At 45.3% G+C, this 17,869-nt stretch overlaps 1 protein-coding gene across 2 annotated transcripts in view; it reads right to left on the reverse strand.

The window, feature by feature from the left end:
* Window positions 1–17,869, reverse strand: part of AMFR (autocrine motility factor receptor) — a 36,269-nt gene that overhangs the window by 8,446 nt on the left and 9,954 nt on the right. For both annotated transcript variants that reach the window (XM_029075442.2, XM_029075443.2), the window contains exons 3-10: window positions 16,050–16,214; window positions 14,829–14,981; window positions 11,293–11,333; window positions 11,049–11,181; window positions 9,824–9,957; window positions 8,478–8,588; window positions 6,903–7,093; window positions 4,361–4,464 (exon numbers count right to left, since the gene is read on the reverse strand). In XM_029075442.2, coding sequence (XP_028931275.1) covers window positions 4,361–4,464; window positions 6,903–7,093; window positions 8,478–8,588; window positions 9,824–9,957; window positions 11,049–11,181; window positions 11,293–11,333; window positions 14,829–14,981; window positions 16,050–16,214 — 1,032 coding nt within the window. The remainder of the gene's footprint in view (window positions 1–4,360; window positions 4,465–6,902; window positions 7,094–8,477; window positions 8,589–9,823; window positions 9,958–11,048; window positions 11,182–11,292; window positions 11,334–14,828; window positions 14,982–16,049; window positions 16,215–17,869) is intronic.

Consider the following 17,869-nt stretch of genomic DNA (forward strand, 5'->3'; position numbering starts at 1 on the left):
TCTACTAACTCTACAGTGTATTGCTCCCAAGCATTTAGTACAGTCCTCTGCATACGGTAAGATCTCAAATGAGAAGCAGCATGGCCTAGTGGATACAGCACGGGTCTGGAAGTTAGAAGGACTTGGGTTCTAATCCCACTCCTCCACTTGTCCTCTGAGTGACTCTGGACAAGTCACTTTACTTCTCTGTGCCTCAGTTACCTCATCCGTAAATGGAGGTTAAGACTGTGAGCCTCATGTGGGTCACGGACTGTGTCCAACTTGATTAGCTTGTATCAATGCCAGAGCTTAGTACAGTGCTGGGCACGCAGTAAGCGCTTAACAAATACCATAAAAAATAAAGATAAAAAACCCCACCATTGATTGACTGACTGATTGTGACTGGAGGGTGCATGGATACTCATTCTACCTCCCATCCTTATTAACTGCAATGCTTTGGAGGAGGAGAACAGAGACTAAATCTGGTAGTTAAAATACCCAGGGATGAAAGGATACCTTATAAGTGAAGGAAAACATACTCTCCCCTGCTAGACTATAAACTGTAAACTCTATGAGGGCCGGGATCATGTCTTCTAACTCTACTGTACTCTCCCAGGAGTTTAGAGTGGTGTTCCGGAAACAAAACATGCTCAAGAAATACACCACATTGATTGACCAATCAATTGTTGCTCCAGATAGCATCTCTGCCAAAATAGAGGCTAGAACACTTTGGAAATCCACTTCTTGCTGCTCTTGACAATGATCACGACTGTTCAGAATGTCATGGAAAAAATACAACCACCCCCTCCAGGCCTAGCCAGATTAGCAGTGTGAGAAGCAGCGTGGCTTAGTGGCAGAACATGGGCTTGGGAGTTAAATGGAGTGGGTTCTAATCCTGGCTCTGCCACCTGTCTGCTGTGACTTTGGGCAAGCCACTTAACTTCTCTGTGTCTCAGTTATCTGTAAAATGGGGATAAAGAATGTGAGTCCCACTTGGGACAGCCCTATTAGCTTGTATCTACCCCGGTGCTTAGAACAGTACTTGGCACATAGTAAGCGCTTAATAAATACCAGCACTATTATTACTATTCTTATTAAATTCCCTGATTCTCTGTAAACAGTTTCTCCTCATTTCCCAAATAAAAACTGTGGCACTAGATTTTAGCAGACCAGCACTTTTTCCCAAAAGTCCATTAAGTTCAAGATAGGATTTTCCTCAGCTATGTGGGGCTCCAATAAATTATTGGTGTTGAGAATAGATTCCATTCCAAACAATCACATCCTGGGCAGAGAATAGATGGTGCTTGCCTAGTAACTGACCAAACCAAACCCAGAATTAGCTTTAATTTAAAGCAACGTTTCCTGAGCTACAAGCGTTCTAAAGAAAAGGGCTCCCACCTACTCGATGTAATGAACGTTCGACTCCAAAACACGCACGGGCCAACGTCCGCTTTACGGAGAAAATGAGAGTGTGAAAGACCAGCTGGAGAGAGGAAAAGACTTGCCTGCTCCATTATGTTACAGACCCCAAACTCTGCAGTTGGAATGTTGTCTAGCATCCTGTTCCTGCTCCGGTCAGCTGAGCTACCCTTTCTTGGGGTGGCTAATTGATAAATGCGAGGGAACACCATGGGCCTATAATGGTAAGGAAAGTGCCTGTCCCTGCATCACAACTGGCTTTCCCGCAATGCTGAAGCAGCATGGTCTAGTGGATAGAGCAGAGGCCTGGGAGTCAGAGGACCTGGGCACGAATCTTAGTCTGCTGTGTGACCTAGGGCAAGTCACTTTAACTCCCTGTGCCTCAGTTTTCTACATGAAAAAGGGGACTCGATACGTGTTCTCCCTCCAACTTACACTCTGAGTCCCATGTGGGATAGGGACTGTGTCAACCTGATTATCTTGTATCGACCACAGCACTTAGTAGTTTTTGGCACATAGTATGTGCTTAACAAGTACTATTACTATTATTATTATTGAGAAAATTTGCAAGTCCCAGACTGCCTGACTTCCCACTGAATGACTCAGATTTCTAGAACTTATTAATAATGCTACTAAAGGTCTTTGGCAAAGTTACTTTTAGGGACTCTAAGAAAATTCACAGGCAAAAAACAAGTGATAAGTCCAGGAAGAATGAGGAAAAATGGATCTAACATCAGTGACACAGAGTATCTAAACATAGAGTTATTTCATTTTGGCAAAAGCTACCTTAATAATATTATTAGCAGTAGTAGTAATAATAATAGTGTTGTTAAATGCTTAATATGTGCCAAGCACTGTACTAAATGCTGATAGATGAAACAGGACAAACAGTTAGAACATAGTCCCCCTCACACATGGGATTCACAGTTTAAGTAAGAGGAAGAACAGAGTACGTCCCCGTTTTACACTTGAGGAAACTGAGGCACAGAGAAGTTAAATGACTTTCCCAGAATCACACAGCAAGCAAATGGCAGAGCCAAGATTAAAACCCGGGTCCTCTGATTCCCAGCTCATTCCAGTAGGCCAATCTGCTTCTCTTTGGTACATAAAATACAATGCTCATGATAATGAGCAATAATCAAATTGAAGTGTGAAAAGCCCAAAGGCAATGAGTAAGATAAAACAAGAGAAAGCAGTGAGACCTTCACAGAAGATCTGAAACTGAAGCACAAATATGGGGAGCTAAGGATTACACTTGATGGAAAGTGAGAAGAAAATCTTGTTTGCTTTACATGGAAAAAAAACTGTAAACATCTTGGCTATTGTCAAGAATGGACAAGAACAAAAGTTTTATACAAGCTTCTCTCACTTTAAGGAAGTTGCAGTGCCAGATAAAGCAAATCAGAGTGATAGTAATAATATTTTATGACGGCTTGCTGGGGATAATGAACCATAGTAAGTGCTTGTGAAAGTACAACACAAGGAAGTGAGGGATTTCCTGCCTACATAGCATACACATTCTAATGTGAAAGGTGGTGGGGGGAAAGGAGAGTCAGATATAAAAATATCAGAATGAATAACTGATTATATAATTAAATGAACATATAGAAGAAGCGCTTGCGGATGAGTATAAACACAAGCACATAACTATTAGAGATGGCTAGTGGGAATATATGACTTAGGGGTAGGGAATTAGTCGGGGAAGGTGGTGTTAGAGGAGGGGATATTTGGGGAGAGCTTTAAATATGGAGAGGGCTGTGATTGCTTAGATTTGGGAGGGAAGAAGTTCCAGGCCTGAGGAACAGCCTGGGGGAGGGGATGGAGGTGGGAGAGATGAGAGCAAGGTTCACTTTGGAGATCAGCATGAGAGGAGTGAAGAGAACTGGATGGAGAAGAAAGAGTGAAGGAAGCACACGTGTAGGATGGGGATAATTGGTGGAGAGCCATGAAGTCAACCGTGTGGGGTTTCTGCTCGATGTGCTGGGAAATCAGGGGAGAGGTGTTTATAGAATGACAGTCCAAGAGGACGATCCATGCAATGGCATTGAGAGTGGGGAGAGGCTGGAGGCAGAAAGACAAGAGAGGAGGCTGATACAATCATCTGACTGCAATAGGACCAGGGCCGATTTTATCTAGAAAAAGAAGCGACCAGCTAGACCCCTTCAGGTAGACCAAGTTGTATGTGTTTTCTTATGTAAAGCTAAACTGTCCTCCTCTAGACCAAGGTGATGTCTTTTACTCTCCTAAAGGTTCCCAAGCACCTAAAACAATCATCTCTATATGGGAACCAGCTCCATAAATGCTCTCTGTGATCATCATGATCGTAAATAACATCTACAGAGCGGCTTCCTGTATGCTTCCTCATCAGTGACGATGATGGTGGTGGTTGTGGGTTCACCACACTCGCTGCCTCAAAGGGAAGAAAAATTCCTTCACAGTAACAAGAGCAGAAAGTTGCCTCAAACAAAGAAGAGGAACAGCAAATGGTATCTACCGCACACAGTGAGGTAGCTGTCAATGGGAATTTTCCATATTAAATAGCTATTAGTTCAGAAAGGGGGAATGAAAGATCGTGGAGAAGAGAAAGAAGCGTCATCTTTTTCTCTACATGGCTAACAGCTAATTATAGATTACGGGCAATTATAAACCGCAAATATAGAGGAACATACTGTGAGGGAGGGAGTGTTCCTTATTTAACATCAAGAACCACATCTATTATACCACCAAGCTGTGGATTCTGTTCAATCCGGGATATCCTGTGAAGCACCACTAGGCGCTCTGAACCTGGGGAATCGAGAGAACAATCGGACAAGTGCATATCCTCACAGAAATAGCTCACATACAGGAGTGCCAGAGGGTGTTTGATTACCCCTGCCTTCCCGGCCCTTTTGAAATAACGAGGTCACTTTCCACACTGTCACAAGTCAGCTGGCGTGGCTGATTGCCTTTCGGCTGTCCTTACCATAGCATTGAGCTGAGAGTTGCTGGCTTGGCTGATGCCAAGGATGTTGGTTGTGTGCATTACCTCCACTGAAAAACTAGGGAGCCAACTAGCAATCCGGGAACCTACAGGACAACAAACACCAGAGAGATAGTTATGAGGACATGAGCGATTCTGAAATAGGAGTTTGCTCCACAGGTTTAACATATATTGTAGAGAACACAAATATTCTTCAACTCTTGAGACCTTGCATGATTTTCATGGATTCAGCTCCTAAAAACTGTAAAATAGAATAGAATTCCTGCTCTTCCCTTTACTATATTCAAACTATTTCCTGCCTACTGGAGACATCATAATTCTCAAATAGGGGGTTTTATTTTTCTCCTTTTAACAACTAGATAAGAAGGCTTCTATTTTTTCATTCAAATTCCTCTTTGGTATATTCTGTGTCACTGACAATTGTAATCAGTGCTACCGGACTAACGGGTTCAAGAACGATCACGTCTCTGTTCTTAGGGCACTTAGGAGAGAAGACGATACAAAAAAGTAAGGAGTGCAAAAAACGAAAAGATGACTAGGAAATAAAAAAAAAAAGGAAACAGTTCAAAACCATGAATCAGTCACCCATGAAAGTAACTGTTTTTCTCATTTTTTGAGAACTGTTTGTAAATGCCAAAGGAATTTTTACCTAGATCTCCATCGGAAAGACGCTGCCTAAACTGTGGTCAATCCACACATCCAAAAGTCTCTGGAACATTCTGAGCATCAGCACAAGAACTGGGGATGCTTTCACCAACTTTCAGATAGAGGACGGGCCTGGAAATCAGAAGGATCTGGGTTCTAATCCCAGCTCCGCCACATGTCTGCTGTGTGACCTTGGGCAAGTCACTCCACTTCTCTGGGCCTCAGTGACCTCATCAGTAAAATAGGGATTACGAGTGTGAGCACCATATAGGGCTGGGATTAACTTGTATCTGATTAACTTGTATCTACCCCAGCGATTAAAACAGGGGGTGAGGGCTTAACAAGGACCATGATTATTGTCACTAATATTGTTATTATTACTTAGGAGAAAGGCAAAGTCCCTCTGGGTCAATATCTGAGGTTGGAGTCAGTCGTTGAGAAAGAGAGGAACCTCAGGCCAACACGAAGATTTCAGGATCACAAAACTGCACGAAGGAATTGATTTACAGTACTAGTGGTCTGGGCCACTCATATTCTCTGGTCCCTGAAAATTAAATTGCTGCCCAGGTACAGAGGGTGATGAGTGAGTAGGTTTGCAGAGGTGCAAAACGCTGTGATGAGCACACGAAGACTTGGCACATATGGAACCAATCTGTGGCCAGAATGACCGCAGCGTGGTGGTAATGCTGTGTCACTGTGTCAGAGCCAGGGAGGCGGAAGATTCATATTAGCCAGCTGTTGTCCTGCTGGGAACGTTCACCTCGCGGAACGTCTTGGGTGGTTCTTCGGTCAGAAACCTTCGCCACTGACATGGCAGCCCCAGCAGACTTTGAGACTGTGAGCCCCGTATGGGACAGGGACTGTGTCCATCCTGATTATTTTGTATCTACCTCAGTACTTAGTACAGTGCCTGGCACAAAGTAAGAGCTTAACAGATACCATTTTAAAAACCCATATAAAAATTACGATTAGAGCCCTGGGATCCCGATTTCCGGGACAGTACTCTTTCCACAGGGCCAACGGCAGGGCTGGTCTTTAACAGTGCGTGCAAACTAGGACAGCACAGTCCCTAACCCAGTGACAAGCCCAGTGGTGCCAGGCCTTATGGAAAGAACACGAACCTCTGTGTCAGAGGCTCTACCACATACCTGCTGTGTGACTTGGACAAATACCTTAACTTCCCTGAGCCTCAATTTCCGCGGCTATAAAACGGGGATTTGAAACCTGTTTTCCCTCCTAGACTGTGAGCCCCGGGTGGGACCGGGACTGCGTCCAACCTGATTATCTTGTATCTACCTCAGCGCTGAGTAAAGTGCTGGACACACAGTAAGTGTTTAACAAATACCACAGTTATTATTATAACCACAGTTGGTGACGATGTTGAAGAAAGCCTCAACTTGGACAAGGATTCTACTGGAATAAAGAATGTCCAGCAATAAGTGGTCAAAACACGCTGGTTATCTCAGCAAGGAAATACGCTCTGGAAACTGCCTCAACGTAGTTGGGGCACTTCCAAATTGAGGGTGTTTGCTCAACTGGGCTTCTGAGGAAGTTGCCCTCTTCCAGCCTCAGCAAACTTTTCCTGGGACTTCAGAGGGTGCCTAACCCTAGCATTAAATAATGTTTTACGTATTGGGTCATGGGCAGGGAGGAAGGACGTATCGGTTTTATAAAGTGGAGAGTAGAGAAAGTTCAGAGAGGAAGCTTGTCCAAAGTTAATCCACACATCAAGGTTCCCAGCCCACTGTCCCATCTATCAGATGATTTCAATGCAGTCAAACGCAGTAAGATCGACTCATAAAATGAACTCTGACTAAAGCACCACCGCCCTTCCGAGCGGCTGATGAGGGCACAGGCTCAAACGTTAAAGCCGACTAACCGTCAAAGTGGAAGAAGTGGTTATGCTGGTTTAAGCGGGGTCTGCCTTCCGCTACTGCCACGGGCCCCAGATTCTCATCTAGGTTCTCCCTCTGCGGATCCTCCCGGGCCCGGTTACTGTCGGCGATATTGAGAGACATCCTGCAGGTCGGGCAAGAGGTGTCCTGTTCGAGCCAGGAGCGGAGACAGGAGCTAACCAAAGAGGAGAAGATCGGGCAAGTGAGTACAGTTTAATCAGGCTATTGTGACTCTAGTAAAAGGACTGAGTAGCCAAAGTCACTAATCACAGCATGATAAACTAGAACTCTGAATAGATGAATATCTAAAATGGGACCCCTGGCCTCTTGGCAAATTCTTGTCACAGCAGGGTCCGTGACAAAAATGGAGCCATGAAGGAGGAGAGATGATGATGACAGCTGGTAGTCAGGGAAGCAACGGGTAACCAGGGTCTGGAGAGCCGGGAGGTATCCAGCTGAGAGGGATGAAGAACATGGCCTAGTGAGTAAAACTCGGACCTGGGAGTAGGAAGGACCTGGGTTCTAATCCCAGCTCCACCACTTGTCTGCCATGTGACCTTGGGCAAGTCATTTCACTTCCTCTGGGCCTCAGTTCCCTCATCGGTAAAATGGGGATTAAGACTGAGAGCTCCAGGTCGGACAGGGACTGTCCCCAACCTGATTTGCTTGTATCCACCCAGCACTTAGTAGACTGCCTGGCACATAGTAAGTGCTTAACAAATACCACAATTAACGATTATTACAAAGAGCTGCCAGCAGGCCAGGCCCCATGGAGTTGTTTTGAAAGTTTCAGAGATTTTAGCCCCGCCTCTAGCAGGGTTCCTCATTACATCGAGCAGAGAGGAGTGGATAACCACAGCGGTCCAGGCAGAGGAGAGAAAATAGTCCAAGGAGCAACAAGGAGATCGCTGAGGAATACTTCCCCCAGGCAGCTAAATTATAAGGAGCTGCAAGGCCTTCGGCTGCTGCACTCTGATTAGACTGCTAGTGGTTTGCCCTAGGTCTCTCTTGTCCCTCCCTGCCATGCTCACGTGGATGAGGAACAGAGCACAGCCAGAGGCAGGCATTTTAAGAAGTGCTCACAGAGGTTTTTTTTACATCTAGGACCCAAACTGGCCAAACTGACCAAGGCACAGTGTCAATGGGGACTAAAGTGCCATGACCCAAAAGCCAGTTTTCTCGGTAGGCACTGTATTCTTTGCAGGCTGTGTTAACCAGATACTTTCCCAGATTCCCGCTGAGCCTCTCTACTTTGCCAATGCGCTAGGTGTCCTTGGGTCTGAAAACTTCACCACTGATGCCTTAGCCTCAGAAGGCACAACCGGATTTAGAATCCCAACTCTCCTGAATTCCAGATTACTGCTCTTTCCACTGGAAAACCACAGTAGGGCTCTCCACACAAATGAATGTCACTGTCTAATAGACACTAATCTCCGGAAGTTCTTCCTTACGTCTAATTATTCCTCCTTTCTGGTGCCGGGACCAATTCACTTCAGATCGCTTCAAGAAGTCATCATTTGCCAACTCTAGGCCCATACCGCTTTTCGCTAAGAACATACTTGTGAAAGAGGTGTCCACAAGGCAGTTTCCTTGCAGCCTGCATGGAATCCCAGCAGATGGCACAATCGTCGTTATTCACAGCAAGTTCTTCTGGCGTCGCAACTGCAAACCTGCAAAGAGAGATGGCACACTCTTGTTACACTTCTACAGCACCTATCACCTAAGGAGATTTGGGTTTGTCCAAGACCCCCCATTAGACTGTAATCTCTTTGAAGGCAGGGACGAGGCCTAGTATTTCTTTTAGTTCTGACAGGGGGAATGACTCTGAAGACAGAGGTAGGGGGCGGGGGAATTCAAAGTCTAAAATTTCTGTCCTAAAGAACTTAGAAGTCTTCATCTTATTTTACTGTTGTTTTTAAATGGTACTTGTTAAGCACTTACTACATGCCAAGCACTGTTCTAAGAACTGGGGTAGATACAAGTTAATCAGGTTGGACATAGTCTCTGCCCCACATGGGGCTCATCGTTTAACTAGGAGGAAATAGGATTAAATCCCCATTTTACAAGATGAGGTAACTGAGGCACAGAGAAGTGAAGTGACTTGCCCAAAGTCACACAGCAGCCAGGTTGCAAAGCCAGCATTAGAAACCAGATCCATGACTCCCAAGTCTCGGCATTTCTCATTAAGGCTGAGCTGCTTCTCTGATGTTCCTGATGATCCCTGGCACTGGTCAGTTCTAGCTGTGCCGAAGTGACACTTGTAGGTAGTAAAGGAGTAGGGTTGAAGGAGGAGTGACGGAAGAGGTAGGGTGGAAAAAGTTAAAAATCGTGTGGACGATACAACTGTATTTCTTTTCGTTGGCAGTGGTGTTCTTTTGTTCTTTTTCACAAGGAAGTGGGAAGATCTCTCCCCGACCCTAAGAAACCCTGAGCGTTATTGCTCAACAACAGCTTCCCAAATGGGTGAGGATATGGCAATCCTAGCTGGAGGGGGTGGTGGTCTCAGGGCGAGTCTGTTCCAGGATCACAGGTCGCACCCATTCTCCCTACCAGCCACCTCTCAACACGTGCCGCTGGGCGGAGGTGACCGGGAGGGAGAGTGTGAATGGCTCCGCACAGACAGTCACCACTACTGCAAAAACAACACAGGCGCATGTCCTGCTGACGGTAGGAGATACCCTTCTCCTCTTAACCAATGGTGTCTGAGCAGTGCTCACCTCAAATGACGGGGGGCCAGAAAAAGTGAACCGGATTTTCACGAACGTTGTGCAAGAGATTCTCCCCAAGAGACCCTCCCGCTCACGGATGCAGTCTCGGCTGCAGCAGCCTCGCCTTCAAATCACAGGACGACTCTACTATTTTGGTAAAGCTAAACTGGTTAGATTGTCGCGAACTTGTCACTCGCCTGGCTTCCATGTTTCCGACCACCCGCAGGTAGTTTTTGTGGCGACGGATTCGACGCTGGACCTCGTGGAACAGATAACGCAGCTGCATAAAGATCACCAGGCTGGCCATAGACAGCCAGATGTTCCCAAACAGCTTAGAAGGGACGAGAGAGGAGAAACACACAAAACAGAAAAGTGAATCTTCTAAAATTAAAGGGGATTCAATTAGGAGGGAGGTACTTCAACTGACTCAACAACTCTGAAATATCACTCTCTGGAAGCCCTGATCATTTCCCAAAATTAAGTTTTTGCAGGAGGGGAGGACTGGAAGTCCGAGAGAAGACATAACCCTAGGGCTCTCTTTCTGATCTCATGAAGATTAAAAACCTGAAGTTAATATCTTCAAGTCCTCTGAGAAAGTAATATTAACAATGCCATATTTACTCTCTGTTTCTATGGTTAGTAATTACTGCAAGACTAAATAATGTTTATGCTGAAAAATGGCTTAAGTGCCATTTTCCAGCAGGGACAACGCAATCCTAATATTATTATTTCTATTGTATTTGTCGAGGATTTATTATGTACCAAGCAGTGTTCTAAGCAGTAGATACAAAATAATCAGGTGAGACATAGCCCCTGTTCCACATGGGGTTTCACAGTCTAAGTAGGAGGGAAAGAATTTAACCCTTGTTTTCCAGGTGTGGTAACTAACCCAAAGAAGCTAAGTGACTTGCTCACGGTCACGCTACAGATTCATTCATTCAATCGTATTTATTGAGCGCTTACTGTGTGCAGAGCACTGCAGTAAGCACTTGGACAGTACAATTCGGCAACAAATAGAGTCAATCCCCACCCAATAACGGGCTCACAGTCTAGAAAAGAGCAGAACTGGGATTAGAACCCAGGTTCCCTGACTCCCAGGCCCATGCTCTTTCCCCTAGGTCATACTGCTTCTCACAGGCAGCGTGGGAATGTATCTAAATAGATGTGGATGCATTTGAAGGCTCAGAAGGCTGCTTCATTTATAAGGGGTACTGTAAACATAGCTGACTCTGTACTGAGCCCTCTATATCCTTAGAAGAAGCAAGATGGTGAGATTGTAACTACATTACATTTCCACACCCCATCTTAAACCACCTTGCCTCTAGCTCATCCTCATTATGGCAACTTAAAAGGGTCTGTTCAAGTCCTCCTCTAACATAGTATCTGTTCCTTGTCAGATATTGCTTTTTTTGTGCTACTTACCAACATGTGAATATGGTGCATGAGATCCAGAGATAATAAAGTGAGCTCCATGATAAAATCAGTATAATACACATAAGTTCCTTTTCCTTCCCATGTTCCTTCATGGTTGAGATCCCAGAGGTGAATTACATAGCTACAGAGAAGACAAAAATCACTTATAAATGATCGGGTCATTTGGTTTCAATCAACTGGACTGCTACTTGAATTTTATAAATGCTTTTCTCCCTCCTCAATTGCTACTCACCGTAAAATCACATGCGCAGTTCTCACTGTCACAAGGAGAGACTGTAAGAGATGAGAAAATACATTTTTCCCAGCCTGAATTAGTAGCAAATTACCAATGAAAATTCGAAGACAGAGTTATGGGTAACTGACTCAAATACAGAGAGAATATCCAATTAATCAAGGGTATTTATTGAGCTCTTACTGGGTGCAGAGAGCTGTACTTAGTGCTTGGAAACGATACAAGAGTTGGTAGACACTTTCCCTGCCTACAACGGGTTTACAGTCTAGGGGGGACACAGATGTTGAAATAAATTATGGATATGTACATAGGTGCTGTGGAGCCAGGGGGGTCAATATCAAGTGCTTAAAGGCTACAGACCCAAGTGCGTAGACAATGCAGAAGAGAGAGAGAGTATGGAAATAGAGGGCTTAATCGGGGAAGGCTCCTTGGAATTGTGATATTAAAAAGGTTTTGAAGGTGAGAAGTGTGGCCGTGTGATGCAGATGAAGGGGGAGGGAGTTCAACCCCAGAGGGAGGACATGGGCAAGGGATCAATGGAAAGACATATGAGATCGAGGTACAGTAAACTGGCACTGAAGTGAACTGTGCAGAATGTGTTGTAGGAGAAAACTAACAGGGTAAAATAGTAAGGGGAGAACTGATTGAGTGTTCTAAAGCCGACGGTAAGGGGTTTCTTTTTGAAGCAGAAGTGGATGGACTACCACTGGAAGTTCTCGAGGAATGGGGAGAAATGGATTGAATGATCCACTGCAGAAAAATGATCGGGGCAGTAGGGTAAAGTATGGACTGTGAAGTATGGACTGGAGTGGGGAGAGACAGAAGGGAGGGAGGTCAGTGAGGAGACTGATGAGTAGTCAAGGAGCAATATGATAAATGCTCGGGTCACTGGAGTAGCAGTTTGGAAGGAGAGGAAAGGGTGGATTTTAGTGATTTATGCAGGTAGGACCGAAAGAATTTGGTGACAGTCTATGTGGGTTGACATAGATGAGTTGGAGACAATGCCAAGATTATGGATGTATGAAACAGAGAGGATAGGGATGTTGTCTACATTGATGGGAAAGACCGGGGAGGACAGGTTTTGGATGGGAAGACAAGGAGTCCTGACTTGGATATATTAAGCTTGAGGTATCGGCAGGACATCCATCCAAGCAGAGATGTCAGATTCTAATCACCCTCTTTAACTGCCACCTCCTGCTTATTTTTTTTTTGCCCTCTTCGTTGATTTGCACTTTCATCAGGGCAGAAGGAAGGGGGTGAAAATAAACAATTTGGCTAGCTTCTTAAAAGGCTACATGGGTAAGGCTACTGAAACCGATGGCTGAAATGAGATTTTGGATTACCTAGAAATGTCACTGATTCGCTTTCTGGCTCCTTCCCTTTAGCACCAGTAATTAAGGAGTGGCGGCATTCATTACAGAGACCGGTTATCAGTTCTTAAACAGCCAAAAATGGATCGAGGCAGTGAGAAGCGGCATGAACTAGCAGATGGAGCACGGGCTTGGGAGTCAGAAGGACCTGTGCTCTAATCCAGCTCCGTTACGTGTCTGCCGTGTGACCTTGGGTAAGTCACTTCACTTCTCTGTGCTTCTGTAACCTCATCTGTAAAGCGGGGGTTTTGAGTGTGAGCCCCATAGGTGACAGGGGACCGTGTCCAACCAGTGCTCAGCACAGTGCCCGGAGCGCAGTAAGCGTTCGGCAAACACCATTTTAAAAAAACACAAAAAAACCTAAAAACCACATAAATCCAGTTCCACCAGATGGCAGTAATGCCATTATAATGATCTCCCCAGTAGAACCACAAGTCTTCAAAAAGGGCTTCCAGGAGGAGGGGATTCTTAGGAATTCTTACAATTATTTGCAGTGACTGCCTACTAAAGGCTTGCGGATTTATTCAAAGAGGAAAAGGGGGAGAAAGTAAAGGAAGAGAAGTCAGTCAGTCAATCAACTGTATTTACTGCACTTGGGAGAGTACAATATAACAATAGACAGACACATTCCTTGCCCACAGTGAGCTTAGAGTCTAGAGGGGGAGACAGATATTAATAAATAAAATCAAAGCTATGTAGGTAAGTGCTGTGGGGTTGGGAGTGGGGGATGAATAAAGGGAGCAAGTAGGAGCGATGCAGAAGGGAGTGGGAGAAGAGGAAAGGAGGGTTTAGGAATCTCAAGAGGAGTGTCTTTGTGCTTTCCTTTTATTCTTAGGTATCCAAACAAGGATAAGAATCCTTCAGAATCAAAGCGATCAAAAAGAGAAGAGACAGAGGAGGAGAATACAATCAAGATAAAACACTACAAGAATGCATAATGAAAACCTCTCTTACACTTCTTTTTCATGTTTACCAAATTCAATTGGAAACAGTCCCTCTAGACTGTAAACTTGCTGTGGTCAGAGAATATGTCAACAAACTTCTGTACTATACTCTCCCAAGCGATTAGTACAGTGCTCTGCACACAGTAAGCACTCCATAAATAGCGCTAAATACCATTAGAGTTCATAAAAAATAGAATTGTTTCCATTTAAAAATAATAATGTTGGTATTTAAGCGCTTACTATATGCAGAGCACTGTTCTAAGTGCTGGGGTATACAGGGTAATCAGGTTGTCCCACATGGGACTCACAATCTTAATCCCCATTTTACAGATGAGGTAACTGACGCACAGAGAAGTTAAGTGACTTGCCCACAGTCACACAGCTGCCAAGTGACAGAGCCAGGATTCCAACTCATGACCTCAGACTCCCAAGCCCGTGCTCTTTCCACTGAGCCACGCTGCTTCTCTGAAAATGCTTCATTAGGTGGCATTTATTAACTAAGCAGCTGTAGTGGCACAGATGTTTCAGAATTTGCTCCGTAACCGCAGCTGTGATTAACACAGAACAACTGTAACTTTACTGAGAGAAGCCGCATGGCTTAGTGGATAGAGCACAGGCCTGGGAGTCAGAAGGACCTGGGTTCTAGTGCTGACTCTGCCACTTGTCTGCTGTGTGACCTTGGGCAAGTCACTTTACTTCTCTATGCCTCAGTTACCTCACTTGTAAAATGGGGCTTAAGACTGGGGGCTTTATGTGGGACAGGGACTGTGTCCAACCCGATTACTCTGTAACTACCCCAGCGCTTAGTACGGTGCCGGGCACATAGTAAACACTTAAATACCACTCCTTAGGAGAAATTAATGTAGCTCCCACTCTAAACCTTCCTAAGTATTCCTGCATGAAATTTTAATGGGCCCCTCATAATTTTTCCAGAACTTCTGTATTTTGTATATTCACCTGATTCTTCTCTGAGCACCTGATCTGTTATTGCCAGAGCAAGCAAGGACATATTGAGAATGTGACCCCGCGGCATCCTAAATTTCACCAAGAGGGTATCACACTTAAAGATGAAAGAGACTACTTTCTGAGTCTCCCGTGTTCACCATCCCAAATTTTCTGGCCCCCTTGAAAGGAACTGAGATTAAGAGGAAAAGACATGTAAAACACACATGTTCACACAAAGGGGGTTAAAAAGGGGGGGAGGGGGCAGCGGATATCTCACCTCTGCAGCCATGAACGCTAGAGTGTGCATTCCGTGGGTGTGGCCGGTCACACAACAGACAACAGCTAATCCACAGCAGGAAAGTAACATAGCTATTAGCAGAGTCAGGACTCGGACGTGGCTACCCATTGGTGTGGTGGGAGAGAATGAAAGCTGAAGGACAGAAAACAGGGTTACGTGATTCCCTCCTCTTTGCACAACTCAGTTCCTCTTACACTCATCTCCAGGAGAGTGGAGAAACCGATTTCCTGACTAGAACCCAGGTGTCCACCTCAATGACTCTGCTTGACCCTCACAGCTAGGAGATTATTTCCTCTCCATTATTTTCTGTCCCATCTCATCAGATTCACTCTGCTCTGGACCCTGAGCTCTATCGCTTCGAAAGAGCATTCACACATCACTCGATCGACGGTAACGTATTGAGCGCTTACTACGTGGAGAGCACTGTACTAAGCGCTTGGGAGAGTACAACAGAATTATCCATTCATTCAATGGTATTTATTGAGCGTTTAGTGAGTGCAGAGCACCATATTAAGCGCTTGGGAGAGTACAATATAGCAACAGACACATTTCTGCCCACAACGAGCTCACAGTCTAGAGGGGGACACACACCTTAATCTAAATAAACAATTTATAATATATACACATGCATAACTCCCACAAATTAGCCCCACCTTTCTTCCAACCTCCCATCAATCCAGGTCTCAAGTCTCTCTTTCCAGCTTTCACAGTTACTAGATCTACCTGGACGTGATTTATGTTTATTACACAGACCGATGACAAACATGCGAAATGTCAAGGATCCAAAATCATCCATGGACAGCAAGGAGAGGCGGAGGTGGGGAGGGAATGGCTGCAGTTGGGACAGATGGAAAAGGGGGAGGGGGACACTGCCTTTGTTCCAGGAACCCACCAGATTTCTCCCACACCGTCACCCTGTTTCCCACCTTTCCTAGATCGCCCATACTCTGGACAGTCACTCCCAACATGCACCCGTTGATCCTAAAGACTGTTGAGCCAATGCTTTGCAGACAACGATCTGTTATACATCCAATCATTCATCTTCCTTATCACCTACTATTACGGTCAGCTCCCTGCGGGCAAAGACCATGTTTAATCTCCAACGTAAACTCCCAGGGCCTACAAGAACGCTCCACGCCCTGTCGGCCCTCGGTGTCTGACTCACTCCCCCGGTCTCACACCCAATGGCTGAGCACTCACGTATTCAAATCTGTCCTTGCACAGCTGCACCATCAGATGTAGAAACACAAGCCCTGCAAACCAGAGGCACCACATGACTACCTCTTCCACGGTCTGAACATTCAGCACGCCGAATATGAAAATGAACTTGTAGAAGATAAAATTCCAAAACTTGTCTTTCAGATGCTACCGAAAAAAGAAGAAAAAAACAGGCATGAAAATATCCATTCAATCAATCAAGCACATTTACTGAGCACTTATTGAGGGCAGAGCACCGAACTATGTGCTTGGGAGAGTACGATATAACAATAAACAGCCACATTCCCAGCCCACAGCAAGCCTAGAGGGGGAGACAGATTAATATAAATATGTAAATTACAGTTTTGTACATAAGTGCTGTGGGACTGGGAGTGGGGGATGATGGAAGCAAGTCAGGGCGACGCAGTAGGGAATGGAAGAAGAGGAAAGAAGGGCTTAATCAGGGAAGGCCTCTTGGAGGAGATGTGCATTCAATAAGGCTTTGAAGGGGGAGAGAGTAATTGTCGGATTTGAGGAGCAAGGGAGTTCCCAGGCTCAAACCCAACCAAGACATTTTTCCAAAGCCCAAGGTGGCTTTGGTGGGGGAAAAAAAAAACCACATTGCTGCCTACCACCTTTGGGCAAATGATTTTCAAAGGGGATACCTAAGAAGCAATAATAGATGAAGGCTCATTTTAGGTGAGGAAGAGAAAGAGGAGGGATAATCCCCTTAATTATTTTCTCGTATGACTACCTGCTGAAGGCCAGACAGTGGACTGGGAATTCACAAGTCTCGGATTCTAATCCTGCTTCGGTCAATGCCTTGCTGGGCCAAAATGTACTTCCCCCTCTTGTTCCTCAATCTGATCACCCGTCAAAAAGGAGTGATGATACTGGCCACCTCCCTAATGATGGCCTGAACAGTCTGATGGACGATATCTGGAAAACTCACGACCAGAGGGGTGAATCCTACACGGGGCAGGGGCTTTAGCCAACAACTTGACTGGGCTCTTAACAGAGGCAGGGCAAAGAAGAAACTTATCAAATCATCAATGGTATTTATTAAGTGCTTTCTGTGGGCAGAGCACTGTACTAAGCACTTGGGAGGGTACAGTAAAACAGAGTTATGGTGTTGAAGCAGTGTGGCCTAGTGGAGAGAGCACAGGCCTGGGAATAGAGAGGACCTGGGTTCTAATCCTGGCTCTGCCATCTGTCTGCTGCCTTGGGCAAGTAACTTGTCTGTGTCCCGGTTCCCTAAACTGTGAAGTGGGATTACTAGAGTGAGCCCCATGTGGGACAGGGACTGTGCCCATCCTGATTAGCTTGCATCTACCCCAGAGCTTAATATAGTGCCTAGCGCTTAACAAATACCATTAAAAAACCATAACAGAGTTAGTAGACATGCTTTCTGCCCTCGGTGAGTTCACAGTCTAGAAGGGATCTCACTCAAGATCTCACAAAAAGAGTGCTCTGATTCAGCCCCGAGATCCCTGTATCCTAGTACCCGGCTCGGCCCCCTGAACGGAAACATGACCTGACAGGGGCTTGCATAAATCACCGGAAACAGTAGTAGGGTGACAGTCACGGGCTCCTTGCGGGACAAGCTATAAATAGCAGACACCTTCTGTGGAAACACCGAGATCACATTCTGTTCAGTAACAGGTCTTTCCCCGATCAATCTGATGAACGATGCCTTTGGCCACCTCCCTAACGACGACTGAAAAATACACTCGGCCCAACCCAAAAATGGCAACGAGCCACATAGGGAGGAGGGGTAGAGGAGATGGAGAATTATTCTCTGAGGCCAAGCACCCACTGCTCCT

The sequence above is a fragment of the Ornithorhynchus anatinus genome, chromosome 11, assembly GCF_004115215.2.
Source record: "Ornithorhynchus anatinus isolate Pmale09 chromosome 11, mOrnAna1.pri.v4, whole genome shotgun sequence".
Classification (NCBI taxonomy): domain Eukaryota; kingdom Metazoa; phylum Chordata; class Mammalia; order Monotremata; family Ornithorhynchidae; genus Ornithorhynchus; species Ornithorhynchus anatinus.